This window comes from Cyclopterus lumpus, chromosome 6 (assembly GCF_009769545.1).
Source record: "Cyclopterus lumpus isolate fCycLum1 chromosome 6, fCycLum1.pri, whole genome shotgun sequence".
NCBI classification, from domain to species: domain Eukaryota; kingdom Metazoa; phylum Chordata; class Actinopteri; order Perciformes; family Cyclopteridae; genus Cyclopterus; species Cyclopterus lumpus.
In genome coordinates, this window is record NC_046971.1 from 3,207,256 (window position 1) to 3,230,027 (window position 22,772).

General features: G+C 45.6%; 1 protein-coding gene across 1 annotated transcript in view; it reads right to left on the bottom strand.

Moving 5' to 3' along the window:
- Positions 1–1,639: 1,639 nt before the first annotated feature.
- The window catches only part of met (MET proto-oncogene, receptor tyrosine kinase), a 59,313-nt gene continuing 38,180 nt past the window's right edge, over positions 1,640–22,772 (bottom strand). Inside the window, exons 11-21 of the mRNA XM_034535899.1 lie at positions 21,824–22,033; positions 18,942–19,091; positions 14,786–14,939; positions 13,804–13,938; positions 11,963–12,208; positions 9,900–9,980; positions 7,845–8,026; positions 7,619–7,728; positions 6,518–6,683; positions 6,247–6,383; positions 1,640–4,227 (exon numbers count right to left, since the gene is read on the bottom strand). Coding sequence (XP_034391790.1) covers positions 3,933–4,227; positions 6,247–6,383; positions 6,518–6,683; positions 7,619–7,728; positions 7,845–8,026; positions 9,900–9,980; positions 11,963–12,208; positions 13,804–13,938; positions 14,786–14,939; positions 18,942–19,091; positions 21,824–22,033 — 1,866 coding nt within the window. The 3' untranslated portion in view covers positions 1,640–3,932. The remainder of the gene's footprint in view (positions 4,228–6,246; positions 6,384–6,517; positions 6,684–7,618; positions 7,729–7,844; positions 8,027–9,899; positions 9,981–11,962; positions 12,209–13,803; positions 13,939–14,785; positions 14,940–18,941; positions 19,092–21,823; positions 22,034–22,772) is intronic.

Sequence of the window (22,772 nt, forward strand, 5' to 3'; positions counted from 1 at the left end):
TACGCTCCTCGTCGTTTTATGAGCTCACTCATCATCGTAGTCGAGCACTAATTGTGATCTTTTATAACGGAGAAGAGCAGCATGAGTCACTGCGGCGCTTCAAAGTTAAAGTACGTCTCTTTCATGTCCAGCACCTCCACTCTGGATGAAGAGTCCCCTCAAGGTGCAGCCGCAACGCACAACCAGTGGGGGGCGCCAACGACCCCAGAACCCTCTGCTGTGGCGAGAACCCTTCAAACCCCGATGGAGTCGAGCTAAAGCATGACATACGTGATGGGTCGAGGTATCCAAGGAATGTGTGTGTTTGGGGTGGTGGGCATACTACACCACCCGGTACCATCCACCTCCCCGGTTCCTCATCGAGGCCAAAACTCATTAAGGGTTTAATGAGCGTGAGTTGACTCAGGTCAAAAAGCTTTATCAGGAGGATAAGGCTGTGTGTGTGTGTGTGTGTGTGTGTTACAAATATACTCACCCAAGATATTTCAGGTACCCCCCTCCTCCCCTCCCCCGTTGGCTTGAAAAGTGTCTGTTAAGACGGCATGTTCCTTCATCACAGAGGACATCAATTCACATCAGAATATAATCACCACGGTGTTCTTTAAGATTGGGACACTGGGTTGTTGTTAATGATTAATTCATGCTTAAGAAGCTTCTTTATCGATGTGGCCGGTCCAGTGTTTTACTATTTAAAGGGGAAGTCCACCCCGATGTCACGCATTGAGATCTGTTCACTCATCAGGGGTGAGAACAGCTGCAGCAGCTCTCCCGTGTTTCATTGTTCTGCATCGCCGGATCAATTCAAACGACTTCATGACGGAGAAGTCGCAAAAAAACTAAAGAAGATAGAGAGAGTTGCATCATGGGAAAATGGAGGATCCAATGTGTTTGGGAGTTTGACCCGTTATGGCGTCTAAAAGTCGGGATTGTTTCCACTTTTGACTTCTTTTAACGGTTTGAATCAAATAGAATATAAATGAATGTAAGGAGTGGAAGCTCAAAGCGGCGTAACAAACCTGCACCCGTCCAAATCAATCGTTAACTTACTGAATTTAAACTGTTCTCCATCAATGAGCAAGATGTGTGTGTGTGTGTGTGTGTGTGCGTGTGTGTGCGTGCATACCGATGCTGCTGAATCACCTGATGACTCCCCGAACAAAAGAAAAACCTGCACCATCCCCGTTTAACTTCCCCCTTCGAGGCGCGCGTGTGGCCGTGTTTGTTGCAACACACACACACACACACACACGCTGACACAGGTAGAGAACATGGGGGTGGGGGGGGGGGGGATTAGGAACAGGGAGTGGAGGTTACTCACGTTGCATTCACTTCATCAATTGTGTTTTTATACGGTTCTTTCTTTTAGCAGCAACACTATTGTTGTTATAAAAAGTACATGTCTGAATGGGGGGTTTCTATGACGACTGGAGGGAGGGAGGGAGGGAGGTCTAGACCGGGGCTCAAAAGGGAGAAAGAGGAGCGACAGGTGAAGGGGTCAGAGGTCACCGGCCAACCAGTGCGTGGACAAGAAAAGGAAAAAGATGTGACATTATAAAGCTTTATAAAGCTTTATTACACTGACATTACACAGGAACATGTACCTTCAGGATTTCTTATATATGTACAACAGAATCATACACACACACACACACAGAACATACAGTGTCACGAGTCACATGATCAAAGGGACTCTCTGGGCATCGTGCGGGTGGCTCCGGTTCGTTCAGCGAGACGCCCGAACCCTCACAGATCCCGTCGCTACGGTTACAAGACGGCAGTGATGATTGATTTGGCTCGTCGTCGATACAAAAATATATAGTACAGCGATTTCTCTTGTCATAGCAAAACATTCATACCTGTCCTGTCAATGGTCGCATCAGCAGCCATTCAGAAGAAAAAAAAGAAAAAAAACATAATCCGCTGAACTTTGACCTCAGCGGAGATTTTTTTTTTGCAAGTTTTGGCACATTTTGCAACACAAATGCGAAACATTTAAATCGTGATTTAAACGTGTGTGTTCGAAGCAGCCATCAGTTTACATTCATTTCCGTTGGAATATGAAAAACCTTGTGTTGCGCGTCACTTTTCACTTTTCTATATGTTTATATTTTTCGGGGGCCGGAAATAACAAGAAAATCTGATTAAATGCCTCAGGCGATGTCACTGTTGCATTGTGGGAAACGTAGGCGTCACTTCTTTTGGAACAGTGTGGAACAGGGCTGTCACAATAACACGACTATCCCGGCCAAAAGAATTCACAAGAACAATATTATTGCTAAAGGCACAGAAAAAAAATAAAATTGTATATATATATATATATATATATATAAAATGCTATTAGTCAAAAGATTTTACGTTTTGTCACTTTTTCGGCAAAAATAATTACACTCAAAATACGAGTTTAGGGAGGTGGAGATTATGGGCATGATGTCATCACGTGCATTATTAACATGAAATTTAAGAAAACATTTAATATCCCAGTTATTGTCAATACCGGAACATCACAACACCTCTAGCGTGGAATCAATACGCTGATATCTGTAGAGACTCATATCTAGGACATCAGTAGTTAGATTACTACATACTTTTTATACAATTTATATACAATTATATACAATCGAGATGATCAATTGGCACATTTCTACATGACGTTATGATATACTGCCGTAAACATTTAAAATACATTTCTGTGTTGTTTTGCTAATGTCATTTGTTTGTGTAAAAGTTGTGAGACTGAAAATTAAAGTGTTTTTCATTTATTTTGTGTCTTATGTTTTTTTTTTTTTATGTTTACATATTATTGACCAAACCTACTCGTAGACTAGATGACGACTGAGATGAAGATTTTCATATCGCACAGAAATGAATGGAAGTCAATGGCCGCCCCGGAACGGAGAAAGAAAAAACTGTACAGCACGCTTTAAAAAGAAATGTAAAAAAAATACGGTCGGCAAAAAAGTGCAACATAAATGAAGCTTAACATTTTGCATAAACACACTGGTACATGAACAATATTTCGTCGCCATAAACATACAGTGATATACAGCTGAGAGCCACACGGAGGTAAAGGGTTCAACATTGAGCCGTTAGTGGACGACCAGCTCTTTGTTTGGAATTTTAATTCATATTTAATTAATTGAAATGTTAAAGGTGAACAGAACCAAACACGAGTTTAAAAAAAACAACCTCAAACCTTCCAAAAAAAAAAACTAACACGTGTGTGTGTGTGTGTGTGTGTGCATGTTGACATGATGGGACGTTTCATTAAAAACAAAAAATGTACAAAATAAAAAAAACAAAAGATGCTTCTGACCCTTCTGGGGGGTTAAAAATTACACAAAACAAAGCATCCAGTGAACTGCACACGGGCAGCAGGTTGTTTTGGGCCTCCTCACACCTCCGCTGCCCTTCACCTGTCAACCTGCACATGGCTGGTCGGGAGGAGGCCATCAGTCAAACATTCGCATTACAGGAAAGAAAGATAAGAAAAAGGGATCCGAGCCCACATCCTGCGTATCGAAGCCACCCAGAGAGGACCAGAAGCAGGAAGTGGATCCTCTCCCCGTGGGGGGGTCCATGAGATCTCTTTCTCTTTTTGATGACTCGTGCTTCTGTCTTTTTTTTATAGCGTTGCGTAATCACCGCTGGGACGGCTGACCTCACGCTCCCCTTGGATGGGGAGGGGGGAGGGGTCAAGGAAAGGTCAGAAAAGGTCGATAAGGTCGACCCTATTGTTTGTGGCGGGCCCAAGTCGGTTCAGGTCAAAGGTCAGACGATCTATGTATTGGGCGAACGGTCAGAACGTGTTTTTCCTCAGCATACAGTGTCCAGTGTTTTGGCATAAGTACATTACAGTAGTTCTTTATCACCTCACCGCTTCCTTCTTTGCTCATGAGTCTTTGCCTCCCCCCCCCCCCCCCCCGCCCCCCCTCTCAGGTGCAGCAGTCCCGTTCCGCGTTGTAAAAGAAGGCGGTCTGGGTCGGCGGGGACGTGGAGGGGACGGACGAGGAAGACGAGGAGGTGGAAGCGGTGCGGGTGGTGTTGGTGGAGGAGGTGAGGAGGGAGGGGTAAGGGCTCATCTTCTCGATGTTGACGTAGGTGGTGTTGAGCAGGACGTAGTGCTCCCCGCTGAAGCTGGAGAAGATGGAGGAGATGCGCGTCACCAGCTCGGAGAAGGAGGGCCGCCGCTCCGGCTTCGGGTGCCAGCACTCGATCATCACGGTGTAGCTGGAGGGGAGACGAGGGGAGTCGTTGTTTAACACCAGCTTCTCAAATGTGATTTTATTTGACTAAACAATCAACAACAAATGTTCACCGATAAGCTAGAAATTAAAGATTACGTAACATGCTCCTTTTGAAACGCTCCGTTTCAGCGCCTGTCTCTTTAAGAACCCGCTCTGCTCTGATTGGTCACACTTTTTCCTATTTGCTATTTTACTTTTGACGTTTTGTTTCTCTTTAAATCAGTTTAAATTCATTCTGAAAATGCTGCAATAGATATTAATGGATCATTTCACCCCACGGTGGTCCACAAACATGCCCGTTAGTTATTCCCCCCTCTCATGTGAAGTGAAATGTTCTTTACTATTTCAACGTGTCTCAAAGAACTCTTTCTGACGTCTGTGATATGGCCGTTAGTATATTCCCCCCCCCCCCTCTCAGAGCCACCGTCTTCATTGTTAAAGATGAAGAAGAATGGCCCCGTTACCACACGTCCGAGGCATCTGCCAGCGGCTGCTATCACCAAGAGTGAAGGATTGTGGGAATGTTTGCCCCCCCCCCACCCCCCCTCGCTGATGTTTCTGTTTAACTTACAGCCCGTGACCTTTGGGCCTCTGCCTCCCTCACCTGAACCCCCCCTCTACACTACAGTGGCCCTCGTGATCACACTTTGAGCCAAGATTGTTGTTACGTGAGCGAGCGGATGGCTAGCAGGCAAGCTAGCTAGCTAGCCATCCGTCTAACTCCACCATGCTCTAACGCTACATTGGTGAGAGAGAGAGAGAGCGAATGAAGCATTCATTCGTTGCATTTTACTCGTTCACTCTGCTCGCTACTGTGTTCCCACTGCTGGTCGTAGTCGTTACTCAATGAGCCGCGAGTCGGGTTTAGTTTGAACGGAAGAGTTCAAAATGGCCGCCGCGGCGACCGTCCAACTACGTTGATTTAAAGGAATGTCGCTCCTCCTCCTCCTCCTGTTTCACCTCTTTTATAACAATGAGTTAAAAGAGACGAAAGAGAGACAAAATTTTAAAAAATGCGATTTTTAAACCGTGAACTTGCGACCGCCGGCGTGTTTTCAGACCGGCGCTAAAGGGGGGGATGACGGATGCTCTCGACTCGAGTGGTTTTTATTTATGACTCCAATCGCTTATTCTGCTCTTTCTTTCACCTCCACCGATTCCCCCCCCTGATGCCCTTTTTCCTCCCTCCTGTTTAAGTGCAGCTCCACAGCGCACATCACTCACACCGAACGAGGCGTGGCCCTTTGCTGGAGGAGGCCGATGACAGGTGAGTACTCGTATGTATATATCAGGGGTCCCTTTTTGCCCTCTGAGAGACGATTTGACGATTGAAGTGTTGAGAGCTTCTCACAGCGCCGAGTCGTACATCTCAAAATAACTTTTGTCTTGCTTTCGTGGCGGTTTAATAACGTTTTCTGCCGCAGTCATCGCCGCTATTTAAATGACACCATAGGCGAAGGGATTGTTGTGTTTTTACCAATTTACATTTGTCATTTACAAAAGATAGAAAAATTCCAGCTTCCATATCCTCATGAAAATGTTATATTTGTTGTCCTTTTATTGGGCTGCATGGATATTTTCACTCAGTAGAGAGAATGCAGCTTTAACACATGAAGCATAGACAGAGGAGTCGCCCCCTGGTGGTCAGGAGAGAGAATGCAGCTTTAACACATGAAGCATAGACAGAGGAGTCGCCCCCTGGTGGTCAGGAGAGAGAATGCAGCTTTAACACATGAAGCATAGACAGAGGAGTCGCCCCCTTGTGGTCAGGAGAGAGAATGCAGCTTTAACACATGAAGCATATACAGAGGAGTCGCCCCCTGGTGGTCAGTATGTGTCAGAAGGCGTTTGGAGTATCTGTAAATTTGACTGGATGGAAGTTTTAAATAAAGTGACTTATATATATATATTTTTTAGACGCTCCTTGTTGGCGCCCCCTGGTACAGATATAAGTGTGTGTCTGTGTGTGTGTAAGAGTGTGTGTGTGTGTGAGTACACTCACAGGGCGTCGGGGCAGAACTCGGGCTGCAGCAGCCTCCTCCCCTGCAGCAGGAACACGGTGATGTCGAAGGAGTTCACATCCGAATACGGCGGCGCCCCGCGGGTCATCAGTTCCCACAGCAACACGCCAAAGGACCACTACACGGAAGAACCAGAACATTTCACTCCCACTCTCGTCCTGCTGCTGTCGTCCACTTTAAGCACACTTTCATCAAGTTGTTTTACGTCACATTGTTGTTGTTGTTGTTGTTGTTGTTGTTTTGAGCCCTCACCACGTCTGACTTGGTGGTGAACTTGTGCGTCTGCAGACTCTCCAGAGCCATCCACTTCACCGGCAGCTTGACTCCACTCTTGTTGTGGACGCTGTAATATTCTTTGTCGTAAACGTCTCGAGCGAGGCCGAAGTCTGCCACCTTCACCGTGTAGCTCTCATCCAGCCTGTCGGGGGCAAAAGAATCCCTTTTTTATTATACTGGATTTTATTGTTTCTTTCTTTTGTGTTCGTTCTCATCTCCTCGACAGCACTGGCGAGCTGTATTTGATGATATATCATCATTTTAATATAAAATATCCCAATGAAAAAGATGGAAGATGGAAATCTCCTACCTCACACACTGTATATAAGGAGTGGACGTAGTAGATATATAATAATTTACTAAATGAACATCACGCTGTATTGAAGAAGACTTGAAACTAGAGATTGAGACCAAAAACTAATGTTTACAATGTTTACTGAGGGAATAAATCAAGAGAAGTAGAGTCATTTATATAGACTTCTATACAACCAGAGGAGTCGCCCCCTGGTGGTCAGGAGAGAGAATGCAGCTTTAACACATGAAGCATAGACTTCTATACAACCAGAGGAGTCGCCCCCTGGTGGTCAGGAGAGAGAATGCAGCTTCAACACATGAAGCATAGACTTCTATACAACCAGAGGAGTCGCCCCCTGGTGGTCAGGAGAGAGAATGCAGCTTTAACACATGAAGCATAGACTTCTATACAACCAGAGGAGTCGCCCCCTGGTGGTCAGGAGAGACAATGCAGCTTTAACACATGAAGCATAGACTTCTATACAACCAGAGGAGTCGCCCCCTGGTGGTCAGGAGAGAGAATGCAGCTTTAACACATGAAGCATAGACTTCTATACAACCAGAGGAGTTGCCCCCTGGTGGTCAGGAGAGGGAATGCAGCTTTAACACATGAAGTATAGACTTCTATACAACCAGAGGAGTTGCCCCCTGGTGGTCAGGAGAGAGAATGCAGCTTTAACACATGAAGCATAGACTTCTATACAACCAGAGGAGTCGCCCCCTGGTGGTCAGGAGAGAGACCTTGATGTATTTATACTGGTCTGTACACTCATGTGAACTCACATGCAGTTCCTGGCAGCGAGGTCTCGGTGGACAAACTTCTTGCTGGCCAGATACTCCATCCCTCTGGCCACCTGCAGCCCGAAGCCCATCAGGTCCTTCACGGTTGGGTTCTGTTGGTAAAAACAACCGTCAGAGGACTGGGGGACAAACTACTGACTTTTGACACCATTTCTAGTTCAGCTTCATCTCCATAGAATATACTGTACACGTGTTCTCCTGTACATACATGTCCCTCATCGCGGATGAAGTTGCGCAGGTCGCCGTGCTTCATGTAGGGCAGAACCACCAGCGGCGAGCCCTCCGGCGGCAGGCAGATTCCCAGAAGGGAGAGGACGTTCGGGTGGCTGAAGTCCTTCATGATGATCCCCTCCTTCAGGAACTGGGACACCTCTTCCAGATCCGTGATGCCTTTCATGGGAAAAAAATGAGATATATTATTGTACTGCATTTCAAGACATGGAGCATCTCTGCTGCATGAAGGTCGTTCCTTATATACCTTCTGGGGGGGGGGGGGGCAAAAGGGATGATGATGGTAAAAAAATAAAAAATACCCTCACCCAGACCTGACCCACGCCAAACTCCCATTTGCCAATTGCATCCCTGCCCCCTGATGTCCCGCACTTTAGCCCCACTGACTGCTGTAATCTGGTTAGAGATGGAAGCTCTTTATGCCTGGAGAAACCAGCTGTTTGGCCTTAAACCCCCCCACCCCCCCCACCCCTAAAGACAGAAAGAGATGACGTTTGATTCCACAGCCTCCATTTAAAAGTAAAAACTGACGTCATATAATTCTGGAAATCTATCCTTGGGTCTTTTGTCTTCAACAAAACGTCTAAGTAATATATATATCGGGGTAAAAGCGTCAAATATAACAAAAGAACCCAAAATAAAACTGACGCGGCACCAAACTTAATAAAAAAAGGTCCAAATCCCAGAGGACACAACCCCGGCAGGCCGAGCTCATCCCGTCCCAACCGTGTTTCGGTGGAGCTCTTCCTCCACATTACTCCGGCATCCATCTCCCCCCCGGTGCGACTGACAGGTTACACGATTAAGGGGCAGCATGATGCCGTCCTCACCGCGGGACGCTCGTTAATCACCATCACCAAAAGGACCCGGGCTGCTCCTTAATGCTATTGGATGCGTCGTGATATCATACGATAAATATACGCATTATAGGCAGATGGAGGATGGAGAATGATTACGGCTGGATGTGAATATGTTTGGACAAGGAGTGTGTTGACTGTGTGTGTGTGTGTGTGTGTGTGTGTCCCTATATAAGAAAATGATAAGAAAGTGATAAAATGTCACTTTAAATCGGTCGTTTTGTTGAACTTAATCTTGTGACAGAAACACGGCTTCCCATTCAGTCAACACATTATTTTAGTTATAAGACTACATGCTCTTGAAAGCACTAAATCTAAACCTAACCCCTAAGCCTAACCCCTAAACCTAACACCTAAACCTAACCCCTAAACCTTAGCCTAACCCCTAAACCTAACCCCTAAACCTTACCCCTAAACCTAAGCCTAACCCCTAAACCTTAGCCTAACCCCTAAACCTTACCCCTAAACCTAAGCCTAACCCCTAAACCTTAGCCTAACCCCTAAGCCTAACCCCTAAACCTAACCCTAACCCCTAAATGTAAGCCTAACCCCTAAACCTAACCCCTAACTCTAACCCCTAAACCTAAGCCTAACCCCTAAACCTAACCCCTAAGCCTAACCCCTAAACCTAACCCCTAACTCTAACCCCTAAACCTAAGCCTAACCCCTAAACCTAAACCTAACCTAGCATGGCGTCTTATAAAATCTAAACGTGTGTGACGTAGTAGAAGGAGCAGCAGAGTCCTGATTGGATGGAGGTCGGTCGGGTTTTCAACCAGGAAAGTTGTCACTTTAACCCAAATGTTTTCTTTTTTCTTTAAAAAGGTAACTTCCATACTTAAGTAACACAAACATGTTGCACCCCGCCACGTTTTCTACGGCAGCCCAGAAAGGACAAACCCGAAAAGCACCGGCTCTAAAGCGAAAACCCTTTTCTACGTTACCCGAAGGCCGCCGCGGTCCTCGGTTACGCTCGTGAAACGTGTGCGACGTTAGTCGCTGCAGAGTGCAAAACCCCGGTCGCTCCTAAAGTAGTGTTATTATGGGATGGATGGCGGTATTTAGCTGCGTTGCATCCAATAGATGCCACTAAATCGTACACAGCTTTAAAATAAAATGTAACAGAATCCCCCCACCACCAGGGTCAGTTAAGGGAAGCCGGGGTTCGTACTCACGGTTCAGGGACTTGACGGCACAGTGCTGCTTCTCGCCGTCCGCCTCCAGCAGCGTCCCATGGAAAACGCAGCCGAAGTGACCTGCAGGTTACAACACGCGTTTAGTCAGCGCCGGCGAACTCGGCATCCCGTGCGTTCGAGGCCCGTAAAATCCTTTCCTTACAAATCAACCCCCAAAAATTTAAGATACGCCTTTATTTTGAAATTCCCATGGCACAGTCTCCCTCCTACGGAGCCCAGTAATAAATGTAACTTGAGTATTTTTAAATCAGGAAAATTAAGTATCTGATATTGTTGGCCGGCCCCGAGAGCTCCACATTGCACGAGTTTTGACAAAGCTTATGGTTTTGCTCCACATGTTTCATCAAAGTCAGAAACAATGTTGAAAAAAATACCTTTTTATTGGACAAGAAGTTAGTTAAATCGTACCTAAAACCGAAAACATACACAAACAGGATAATAAAGTGACTACATTTGGCGGACTTTGATCAAACCTTCCCCAGATAATCGGCGATGACACGTGCACATTTATTTTGGGGCGGAGTGCATCGTGGCGACCAGATTGTCCTCGAACGCACCGAATAACAAACTCAAATGTGATTCTGATCATGGCCCGTTGCGTAACGTGCTGGTTCGTGATGGATGAGCCGGGGGAGCTGACAAAGACACTGTGATCACAGCATGATTTATTTAAATATATATAAATATATATATTTATATAATATGTATATTTAAAAAATATATAGCTATAAATGTATATAAATATATATATATATATATTTAGATATATTTAGAATATATATATATAAAAATATATCTAAATATATATATATATCTAAATATATATATATATATATCTGACAAAGACACTGTGATTAAGGCAGTTGGCTCCGTGATCACAGCATGATTTATTTAAATATATATATATATATTTATATAATATGTATATTTAAAAAATGTATAGCTATAAATATATATATATATTTAGATATATTTAGAATATATATATATATAAAAATATATAATATATATATATATATATAGATATCAATATATATATATATATATAAATAAGAAAGAATGTTTACAGGCATCAGGGTTTTTTTTTAATGCAAGTAAAACGTGTTTTTTTTCAACAGCTAATTCAGACTCTCTTAAGTTACCGTCACCCTCACAGTAAATCTGCCCCCTCACGTAACCCAGGATGAAGCTGCACTGTAGTGCCCCACGCACCCCTGACTTGTGGTGCGTTTTTATTGAATTATATCTCTTAAGACGTGAGGGTTTCACCCCAGACGAGGTGGGCGGAGGGGAATGAAATGAGCGCGGCGTTTCTCCCATCACGTCCCCGTTAAAAGTCCGAGGAGGGTCGGATTACGACTCCCAAACAATGGAGCCTGGGAATACTAGCTGATAACCAGTCATCCTACGCTAATGCAGCTCTTTTCTTCAGGGGGGGGGGGGGGGGGGGGGGGGGGGGGGGGGGGTAGAGGGTCTTTCACCTCTTGAAGTTGAATCTGATCCGTGGGTCTAACTCTCCGACTTCAGTGCTCGTGGTTTCGATGAAGCGGTCCATTAAGCTCCGTCTTTTTACATAACTCTCAGATTTATTCCCCAGGAGGAATAATGCTTTTTGGGGTTAGTATTCCCCCCCCCCCCACCACCACACACTTTTTTTTTTGGGGGGGGGGATACTATTTGAAACTATTTTTTGAAAGCTTCATAAATGTCTGCCTCGATGTTTTATTTGTGCACATTAGCAGCCATTTTTTTTATAGGAAATCCACGGGAAATTTATGCATTTTTACATTCAACAGAAACACTTATTTGTCTCTCGACCGTTGACGTACGAGTTCGTTCTAAAATAAGGTGCTGTGGTTTTCCACCAGAAAGGGGGCGGGACTTAGCCCTTCTGGTAAGTCCACCATGGATTGTTACGACACTGTGGCTAATAATCAAAATCCACGATTCAGCTCTATAAACCTGAAATATTTGACCCTAAATAATATATAGCACTTTAAACAACGCTCTATCTTAACAGTGGAGGAAGTATATTTGCCGACCTCTGCCGATGACCTGGTTGAGGTGGAGCAGCAGCTGCTCCCTGGCGATCACCACGTGCTGCACCTCCGTCAGCAGGTCCGGGTGGAGGCAGGACGGGTCGATGTGGACCAGCAAGGGGGACACCAGCTCGCCCTCCATTCCCAGACTCAGCCCGCCTCCCAGTCTCCTCAGTCTGGGAGACAGCAGCTCCCCGTTGCCCCCGTAGATGGGAGGAGCCCCCCGGCACGGCCGGTCGGTGCCCTGATCTGGGGGGGAAGCATCGGAGAGGGGGCAAAGGTCAGCGAGGGGGTCATGGTGTGTTACACCACCGGAAAAAAATCTATCCTCCTTTTAAATATATATAAATATTATATAAATAATATAACAGTAAAATATTTATTATAATAATAATTAAATAATATATATATATATAATTTTAATTATTTTATTATTATATATAAATATTATATAAATAATATAACAGTAAAATAATTATTATAATAATAATTAAATAATATATATATATATAATTTTAATTATTTTATTATTATATATAAATATTATATAAATAATATAACAGTAAAATAATTATTATAATAATAATTAAATAATTTAAATAATATATATATATATAAATATATATATATATATATAATTTTAATTATTTTATTATTATATATAAATATAAATATGTAAATCCTTTTCCAGAGAAGCAGACAGACCTCAGGTACTAGTTTACACACTTACACCCCCGACCCCCCCGAGGACGCGCCTCAGTTCATTAGTAAGTCTATCTACTCAGATTTGAAGGCACTTTTTTTTTTTTAAACGCTAGAAAATTGCTTTGCTCCTTAATACTCAGGATCATAATACATGGAGCCCCCCCTCCTCCTCACGCCCTCAGGATCCAGGTTCAAGAAACCGAAACCACAGGTGACTCTTAAGATTACTTTAAAGTTAAGGCTTTATTGCCAAAAGGTTTCTAGTCTTAAGTGTTAGAGCGAAACACGAGTATGATTAATGAGTCGCTACCGCATGTCTCTCTCCCCCCCTCTCCCTCTCTCTCTCTTTCTCTCTCTCTCTCTCCCCTCTCCCTCTCTCCCCCTCTCTCTCTCTCTCTCTCCCTCTCTCTCTCTCTCTCTCTCCCCCCCCCCCTCTCTCTCTCTCTCTCTCTCTCTCTCTCTCCCCCTCTCTCTCTCTCCCCCCCCTCTCTCTCTCCCTCACTCTCTCTCTCTCACCCACACTCTCTCTCTCCCTCCCTCTCTCTCTCTCTCCCTCCCTCTCTCTCTCTCCCCCTCTCTCTCTCTCCCTCCCTCTATCTCTCTCTCCCCCTCTCTCTCTCCCTCCCTCTCTCTCTCTCCCTCCCTCTCTCTCTCTCTCCCCCTCTCTCTCCCACCCCTCTCTCTCTCTCCCTCTCTCTCTCCCTCCCTCCCTCCCTCTCTCTCTCTCCCTCCCTCTCTCTCTCTCTCCCCCTCTCTCTCCCACCCCTCTCTCTCTCTCCCTCTCTCTCTCCCTCCCTCTCTCTCTCTCTCTCCCTCCCTCCCTCTCTCTCTCTCTCCCTCCCTCCCTCTCTCTCTCCCACCCCTCTCTCTCTCTCCCTCTCTCTCTCCCTCCCTCTCTCTCTCTCTCTCTGTCTGTCTCCCTCCCTCCCTCTCTCCCTTTCTGTCCTTCTCTCTTTTATATAATATAAATAAATAAATACACGTAACCTTTTCAACTTAATAAAACAAGTTATTTCCTCAGGCCTGTGGTTGTTAGTTCAGAGCATGGTAAGGGAGGTAAGCAGGTAGGTGGGGGGGGGGCGGGGCAAGAAGATGTCAGGTGTGTGTGTGTGTGTGTGTGTGTGTTGGGGGGGGCGTACCCTCCATCAGAGTGGTTCTGTAGTCGACCGACTCGTGGGAGACCATTTCGTTGGTCGGGCTGACGCTCCTCGCGTTGGCCAGCCGGTCCAGATGTTGGATGTGACCCCGACCATCGTACCACACCTCGGAGAGATCTAGAAGGAGGGGGAGGAAGGGAGGAGGGGGGAGGGGGGAGGAGAGGAGGAATGATTGAGGAATGAAGGAAGAGCGTAGAAGGAGAGGGAGGAGGGAGGAAGGGGAGGAGAGAAGGAATGATGGAGGAATGAAGGAAGAGCGTAGAAGGAGGGGGAGGAGAGGAGAGAAGGAATGATGGAGGAATGAAGGAAGAGCGTAGAAGGAGGGGGAGGAGAGGAGAGAAGGAATGATGGAGGAATGAAGGAAGAGCGTAGAAGGAGAGGGAGGAGGGAGGAAGGGGAGGAGAGAAGGAATGATGGAGGAATGAAGGAAGAGCGTAGAAGGAGGGGGAGGAGAGGAGAGAAGGAATGATGGAGGAATGAAGGAAGAGCGTAGAAGGAGGGGGAGGAGAGGAGAGAAGGAATGATGGAGGAATGAAGGAAGAGCGTAGAAGGAGGGGGAGGAGAGGAGAGAAGGAATGATGGAGGAATGAAGGAAGAGCGTAGAAGGAGAGGGAGGAGGGAGACATAAAGTATTAAAATGCTGATTAATTTCCAGGTTTCACGACTTTTCCCGACACTTTGAATACTAAAATAAATCTCTTCATATCAGATTTTTTTCGTATGTTATCACTTCCAGTTTAAGACGGGAACTTTATTTTGAAAAGCAAGTAACGAGCATAAATCGACACATTGTTGCTGGAGTGACTTCACATAGGAACTGTTTTTAAAGGTTACTTCTATTTTCATCGGGACCCGCTCACATATTTAATTTTTTTATGTTATATGTTATATAGTCCAATATTCTGGCTGCACCTCACCTCCCCCCCCCCCCCCCCCCCCCCCTCCGTGACCCCCCCTCCCCTACCGTCGATGTGCTTGTTCCTCCTCCACATGAGCAGCGTTCCCAGCAGCAGCAGCATCAGGCTGACGCACACGCAGCCCACGATGAGGCCCGTGTAGTCCGGCTCCTGAGCCAGCGTCACCTTGCCCAGGTGGCGGATGGAGTCCGCCTGGCGCCACTAAGAGGGGGGGGGGGGAGGGGGAGGAGGGGTCATGGAAGGAGGTCAGAGGTCAGCATCTGAAGATCTGGATGAAGATTCAGTTTGAATCCCAGGTCAGCGGGACCGACGTCGTAGGTACAGTAACAAGTGGCACATTCAGATGCATGGCACACACACGCACACACACACACACACACACACACACTCATTAACATAGTCACACACACTACAAGCCGTTTATAGGTTCACACACAGGTGCGCACACAACTACACGCACGCACACACACACACACATTAACATACACAAGACCTCTCCATCGCATGTGTAACAGTTGGTCAACAAGGACACCCTCAAACACACGCCTACACACACAGACACTCCCACACACACACACACACACACACACACACACAGTCTGTCTGGAGGCAGATTACATCAGTGATATTGCTTCTGCTATTATTAGGTTTAGTGGAAATGAGGTTTCTACTGCTGCTGCAGATGGGATGGTGTGTGTGTGTGTGTGTGTGTGTGTGTGTGTGTGTGTGTGTGTGTGTGTGTGTGCGTGTGTGTGTGAGTCTGGAGCTAAGGGATATTGGCTAACCATCCCCTGAGATACAGGCTCCGAAGGCCAGTTCACAAGTCAACAGCGATGAGGCCGATACCGTCTGGTCTGGAGAACGGAGGCTGGAGGTAATCTTTAAATCTCAAATTAGTTTGTTGGACGTGTTGCATTTGGGAATTGCAGATGAGGATTTGACTTAACGCTGCATTCTCTCTCCTGACCACCAGGAGGCGACTCCTCTGGTTGTATAGAAGTCTATGCTTCATGTGTTAAAGCTGCATTCTCTCTACTGACCACCAGGGGGCGACTCCTCTGGTTGTATAGAAGTCTATGCTTCATGTGTTAAAGCTGCATTCTCTCTCCTGACCACCAGGGGGGCGACTCCTCTGGTTGTATAGAAGTCTATGCTTCATGTGTTAAAGCTGCATTCTCTCTACTGACCACCAGGGGGCGACTCCTCTGGTTGTATAGAAGTCTATGCTTCATGTGTTAAAGCTGCATTCTCTCTCCTGACCACCAGGGGGCGACTCCTCTGGTTGTATAGAAGTCTATGCTTCATGTGTTAAAGCTGCATTCTCTCTCCTGACCACCAGGGGGCGACTCCTCTGGTTGTATAGAAGTCTATGCTTCATGTGTTAAAGCTGCATTCTCTCTCCTGACCACCAGGGGGCGACTCCTCTGGTTGTATAGAAGTCTATGCTTCATGTGTAAAAGCTGCATTCTCTCTCCTGACCACCAGGGGGCGACTCCTCTGGTTGTATAGAAGTCTCTATAAAATGACTCTACCTCTCTCTTGATTTATTCCTTCATTTAGTAAATTATGGTCCATAGTAGAACATATAGCAGGGAATGCTTTAGGGAGGGGCCACAAGGTGATTGACAGGTCGTATACCAGAGACGTCTCTACGGTCCACTTCTCATAAACGGTCCATGCTCGTAAACAACAGCCGTGTTTGTTGTTTACGGTTGTTTACGGTCATGATAACGATGCATTCGGGGGCCTGAAGGAAAAGAGTGCTTCACTCTGCATTAATCTGGTGGTCTCTATAGTTCCTCCAGATCGCAGCCTTCAGAGTCCCAGGTGCTCCACGTCTGTCCCGTCTGAACCCTCATTAGTAAACGGCGCTGTGTGTGTGTGTGTGTGTGTGTGTGTGTGTGTGTGTGTGTGTGTGTGTGTGTGTGTGTGTGTGTGTACTGTACGCCTCGTGAATTACATTCAAGTGACAAGACAGCTGCTTGCTGAGCTCCTCTCACTCAACACAGCGGGTCATAAATTCTCTTTTTGTTTCTCCTCCTTCGTAAGCGACGCTGCATGAGGACCGGAGGGGTTATCGAGGGTTATGGACGTCAACGATCCGCTGGAGGAACGCGTGACGCCTGTCGGCACTTCCTGTTTTATTATTGTCAAACACTCACAACAATAACCTGAAGCTGTTATTAATGTCTTAACTAAGTTAAAATGTATATGTTTAAATATACTTGCGTGGGATTCGATACGATACTTTTTATTGCTAAAATTCCTCCCGTGAGCCTGGTAATACAAACAGGGGGGGTGGGGGGGGCGGGGGGGGGGGGGGGGGGCTTTTCATATGAAAGCATTACAAAGGGCTTTATCCACTGGTCTCAGATCAGATGTTGGAGAATCTTTATTGGCTCACAGGAATATTAGTGAGGGGTTTGGGGTGAAAAATGAAATAATCGCTAACAGATATTACAATGAAGCTTTCACAGTTTATTACTAACATTAAGACAATTATTTTGTTGTATTATAAGTTTTAAATATGCAAATGAGGCCTTCTCTTTTTGAATATGTGCCCAATTTGGATACTTTTTCCAGAACTGAAATGTAAACATTTTTAAAATGATTGTTTCATTTTGTTGATAGATTTTGAGGGAATTTTTGTAATTTATTTTCACATCACCCCAAAAAATGATCAAATATCATCAAAAGACATTAAAAAAAAAAGCATAAAGCTTCATAATATATAGTTTTTATTAATAAATGTGGCTAAATGAGTCTCTGGATGCTGTGTGAACTAACCCCTCTGCATAAAGCTTCAGAATATATAGTTTTTATTATTAAATGTGGCTAAATGAGTCTCTGAATGCTGTGTGAACTAACCCCTCTGCATAAAGCTTCATAATATATAGTTTTTATTAATAAATGTGTATAAATGAGTCTCTGAATGCTGTGTGAACTAACCCCTCTGCATAAAGCTTCATAACATATAGTTTTTATTAATAAATGTGTATAAATGAGTCTCTGAATGCTGTGTGAACTAACCCCTCTGCATAAAGCTTCATAATATATAGTTTTTATTAATAAATGTGTATAAATGAGTCTCTGAATGCTGTGTGAACTAACCCCTCTGCATAAAGCTTCATAATATATAGTTTTATTAATAAATATGTATAAATGAGTCTCTGGATGCTGTGTGAACAAACCCCTCTGCATAAAGCTTCAGAATATATAGTTTTTATTAATAAATGTGGCTAAATGAGTCTCTAAATGCTGTGTGAACTAACCCCTCTGCATAAAGCTTCAGAATATATAGTTTTTATTAATAAATGTGGCTAAATGAGTCTCTGAATGCTGTGTGAACAAACCCCTCTGCATAAAGCTTCAGAATATTTGAATGTGTAAGTTATTGTATTTTAGGGTCAAAACATGACCTCATAGATATCAAAATGAAGCTTCACCACTTCATCACTCACATTAATAGGAGGAGTTATTGTATTGCAAGTTATGTTTAAAATATGCAAATAAAGCATTATCCTAATTTTGTGAATTTAGGGGAAATCTACAGACACAAACAGACAAATAAATAAAATAAACATGCAAATGTGTATTTTTTTTAATGTTTTCTTTCCACTAAAGAAACGGTCAAAAACCCCGATGTTTTCGCCCGTAGTGTCTCGCTTCAAGAGGTGTTTGTCTTTCTAACAATGGACATCATTATATAAAAGGCAGTAAATTAATTCCGCTGGTTTCCAGGAATCTTTTTCTAAAGAATCTGCGTGCCGGCGTGAAGACAATGAAACGATTGAAACAAAGCAAATTACATCGAGATGAAGGTCAGAATGATCTCAACGTGTCGGTATTAATTCACCCGTTCAACCAGTTCGCTGCTGCTCTACTTCAAAGGAATGACGAGAGTGTGTGTGTGTGTGTGTGTGTGTGTGTGTGTGTGTGCACCTGCGTGTGAATCTATAAACGGTTTTGCTATGCGGATGTTTGAATATGTTAATGTGTGTGTGTGTGTGTGTGTGTGTGTGTGTGTGTGTGTACACATCTCAATGTGTGACAAGTTAATCCGAGGAGAAAACAAAAAGCCAATAAAAACAATTTAAAACCGTTAAAAAAAATAAAACTGCTGCTGCAGATCAAACCTTTCTCTCCGCTCTTAGTGCCAAGTTAAAAATAACTAAATAAAAAAATGTCCCGCGCGTGTCTCACCTCCACCTGCAGCCCCTTGGCGGTGGCGGCCCGCAGCTCGGTGGGCACGGTGCACTCCAGGGTGTTTCCGATCAGGGTGAGAGTCTCGCAGCTGTGGTTGGAGACCGTCAGGACCTGACACTTCATGGCCTCCCGGTCCATGTGGTGACCCTGAGGTGGAGGGGGAAGAGGGGGGGGGGGGGGGGGGGGAGGGGGGGGGGGTGAGATACAGAGGGAGAGGAAAGAGAAAGAGGCGAGACAAACGAGGTCAGACGTTGCAATAAAAGGGTTGAGGTCAAGCCACTGTTGTCAAGGTCAAAGGTCACTGTGACGTCTCCCATCGGTTTGCGGACTACAGATTTTTGAAGCCTCGAGTTCGGCATTTTTTTGTCCGACGCCATCTTGTTTTTTTTTTGTTTTTTTTACAACCAGAATCGAAACGAGAGGGCGGAGCTAAGTTCAACCAGAATGTGCTGTATTGAAGAAGCGTAGACTATATAAGAAGTGGATGTAGTCATGGCGACGTCACCCATTGCTGTTTTTTTGTGAAGCCTCGAATTCGGCAAGTTGAACCAATAAGCCGAACCAATAACCAGAAGTTACCATATTTGGAATGCATGGGAGTGACGTAGATGTACTCTGGTAGCTGCAGTGACCCGTCAATCACCTTGTAGCCCCGCCCCCTAAAGCACTGTTTGACTCTCTAAATGGACCACAATCTACTAAATGAACATCATGTGCTGAGATGCGTCACATTGAACCTCTGTAATCCGCTGTCAGGTAACGGTGCGTTCACTGCCCGCAGGAAGAATCGGGAGCGAGGAGCGTCCGGACAAAAGTTACCACGAGGAACACCGAGGCCTCCGGATGACTGGCTATGGCTGGAGGGGGGAACCAGAACCAGGACTAGTCAGACTCCCCCTGCTGCAGTAAAATTAAGAGGTTTTTCTTAAAGGCTGCTGGGAAAAAAAACAACCCCGCTTTTGGCCACAGGGGGCGCCAGATCCACTCAAAATGAAAGCTCCTCGTAGCGGCTTTAAGATGGAAGTCGTAAGATCCGTATTATATGTATACGGCAGCTGCATGGTGCACAGGGTTGGGCGGCTGTAAAGTATTTAAAAATGTTGACTTTGGTGTAAATCAATCACAGGCCACACACACACACACACACACACACACACACACACACACACACACACGTGTGTCACAGACCTCCATCACCGGAGTCCCAAACGTTCTCACTCTTCAAAAGAGGTTCCCTAAACTATTTATAGGGCTCTCTTAAAAAATGGGCCAGCAGGTGACTAAAAACACGATGTGAGTTTTATAGCATTTACACATTTTAGTAGCTATGGGGGGGGGGGGGGGGGGGGGGGGGCTGGTCCGTTCACAGTTTTCTGCTGCTGCCGAAAAAGGAAAGTGACGACTCAGCGGCTCGTTGGAGACGTGGGACGGCAACCGAACCGGACCCTCTGAGGTCTGGGAGAACCCGGGTTCTGGGTTTGTGGGTTCTGACGGGAACGTCTGGAAGAAGAACCCGGGTTCTGGGTTCGTGGGTTCTGACGGGAACAATGCGGCCTAAGCTGCTCTCTGGTTTTTAGACACCCCCCCCCCACCCCCTCCTTTTGTTTTTTATTTTCGTTTTTATCATTCCTCTGATGCCATCTCTCTCTCTCTCTCTCTCTCTCTTTCACACACACACACACACACACACACACACACACACACACATAAACACACGTGAGTGCAGGAGAAGGCAATAAAGAGAATGAACACATTCCTCGCGTGACAGCTTGGGATTGTCCAATTTGACACAGAGTGGAGGCTCGCACCTGTTCCTGCTCTCTCTCTCTCTCTCTCTCACACACACACACACACACACACACTAATTAACTTGCTTGCAATTATGGACACACACTGAGACAACACCGCGTAACAGTGCGAGTCCTTGTTTTGCGTGCTGTAAACACACACACACACACACAGAGAAGAGTTATTAAAGTTATTAAAGAGCCTAAATACATTGTTATGATAATGTTACGATGGCTCCGTGATGCTCTGGCCTCGCGCCTAAATCTACATCCTGGTTCTTTTATTGACGACCTGTCACACGAGTATTCCTTCATTCCAATTTTATTGGCGGACGACGGTGTATTTTTGGGGGATTTAAGGTTATAAAGGAGCGCTTGGCCAGAGGGCAGAAGGTTATCCAATGGCGTTACATGTGGCCTGTGGTAACACCCCCCCCCCCCCCCTATCCCTTCCTCCCCTGTAAGAAAACTAGGGGGGTTTGTCTGGGATGAAGGGGGGATTGGTGGTCGGATTTAGCAGCGGGGGCCAAGGTCATGTCTGGGAAGAGAGAGGAAAAAAGAAGGAGAAGCAGAAAAAAAAGGGTTCCCTGCTCGAGGTTCAGCGCAGCTGCCGAGAACCGTCGAGTTGGAGTCAACAAAAAAAGAAGGAAAGAAACGGGTAGAAACGTGTTCTTCATTGTGCCGCTAAAAGAACCGTCTCAGGGGAACGTCGTGGAGGCATTAATATGTCAAAAGCTTTGACCTCGGGCCGGCAGAACAATGCAAGTCAACGGAGAGAATACATGGAGAGGTGTAGCGGTGAAGGGGGGGAAGCGGGGTGGGGGGTGGGTGTAAACGATGGGAAACAGACTCCACTTCCTGTTTTTCTTTCAGTATTGTTTCCTTCCCGATTTGACCCCGGACCGTGGAAGTTGCCTGTGCACGTGAACGCGTGCGTTGGGAGGCGAAGGCAACTTCAGTAAAAAAAAAAAAAAGCTACTTTTATAAACGTACTTTTATAAAAAAAATAAAGTGCCGCGGAAGGTCCGACACATCTGCGATGTCGGTTTTTATTGAACACAACTCTGCAGATATGCGGCACTTCGGTCGTACCTTGAGCTCCACGATGCTCTTGTTGTCCTTGGAGGTGAGCTTGGGGTCCTGGAACTGGGGGTCCTCCACGTAGATCAGGTCCCACTGATCCGTGTAGTAGCCGTCCAGGACGAACGCCACGTTGGTGACCACGGGCGGCTTCAGGGCCAGCTTGGCCAGAGACGGCGTGGTGCACTGGATGGAGGTCCGGTTCTCGCCGTACACGCAGCTCTAGAGCGAGAGGGGGGAACGGAGACGGTTAGAAAAACACATTGTGTGTGTATGTGTGTCTTCAATTTGGTCATAAAGGTTGTACCCGGAAACCCTTTCAGAGGGTTCTACCTTAAACCCAACAAGAAGCCTTACACCTAGACCCGTTAAAGGTTTCTTAGAGACCCTCCTATGAGAGGGTCTACCCAGAATCCGCTCCGGAGGTTCTGTCCAGATTCTTCCCATCTTATCAGGGTGCCAACAAGAACCCACCCGTTGGGATGTGACCAAGACCCCATTAATATTCCAAGGGTTTTATCTAAAACCCACCCAGGGGGTTCTACCAAAACCCCATTAATATTCCAAGGGTTTTATCTAAAACCCACCCAGGGGGTTCTACCAAAACCCCATTAATATTCCAAGGGTTTTATCTAGAACCCACCCAGGGGGTTCTACCAAAACCCCATTTATATTCCAATGGATTTTATCTAGAACTCACCCAGGGGGTTCTACCAAAACCCCATTTATATTCCAATGGATTTTTATCTAGAACCCACCCAGGGGGTTCTACCAAAACCCCATTTATATTCCAATGGATTTTATCTAGAACCCACCCAGGGGGTTCTACCAAAACCCCATTTATATTCCAATGGATTTTATCTAGAACCCACCCAGGGGGTTCTACCAAAACCCCATTTATATTCCAATGGATTTTATCTAGAACCCACCCAGGGGGTTCTACCAAAACCCTGTTTATTTT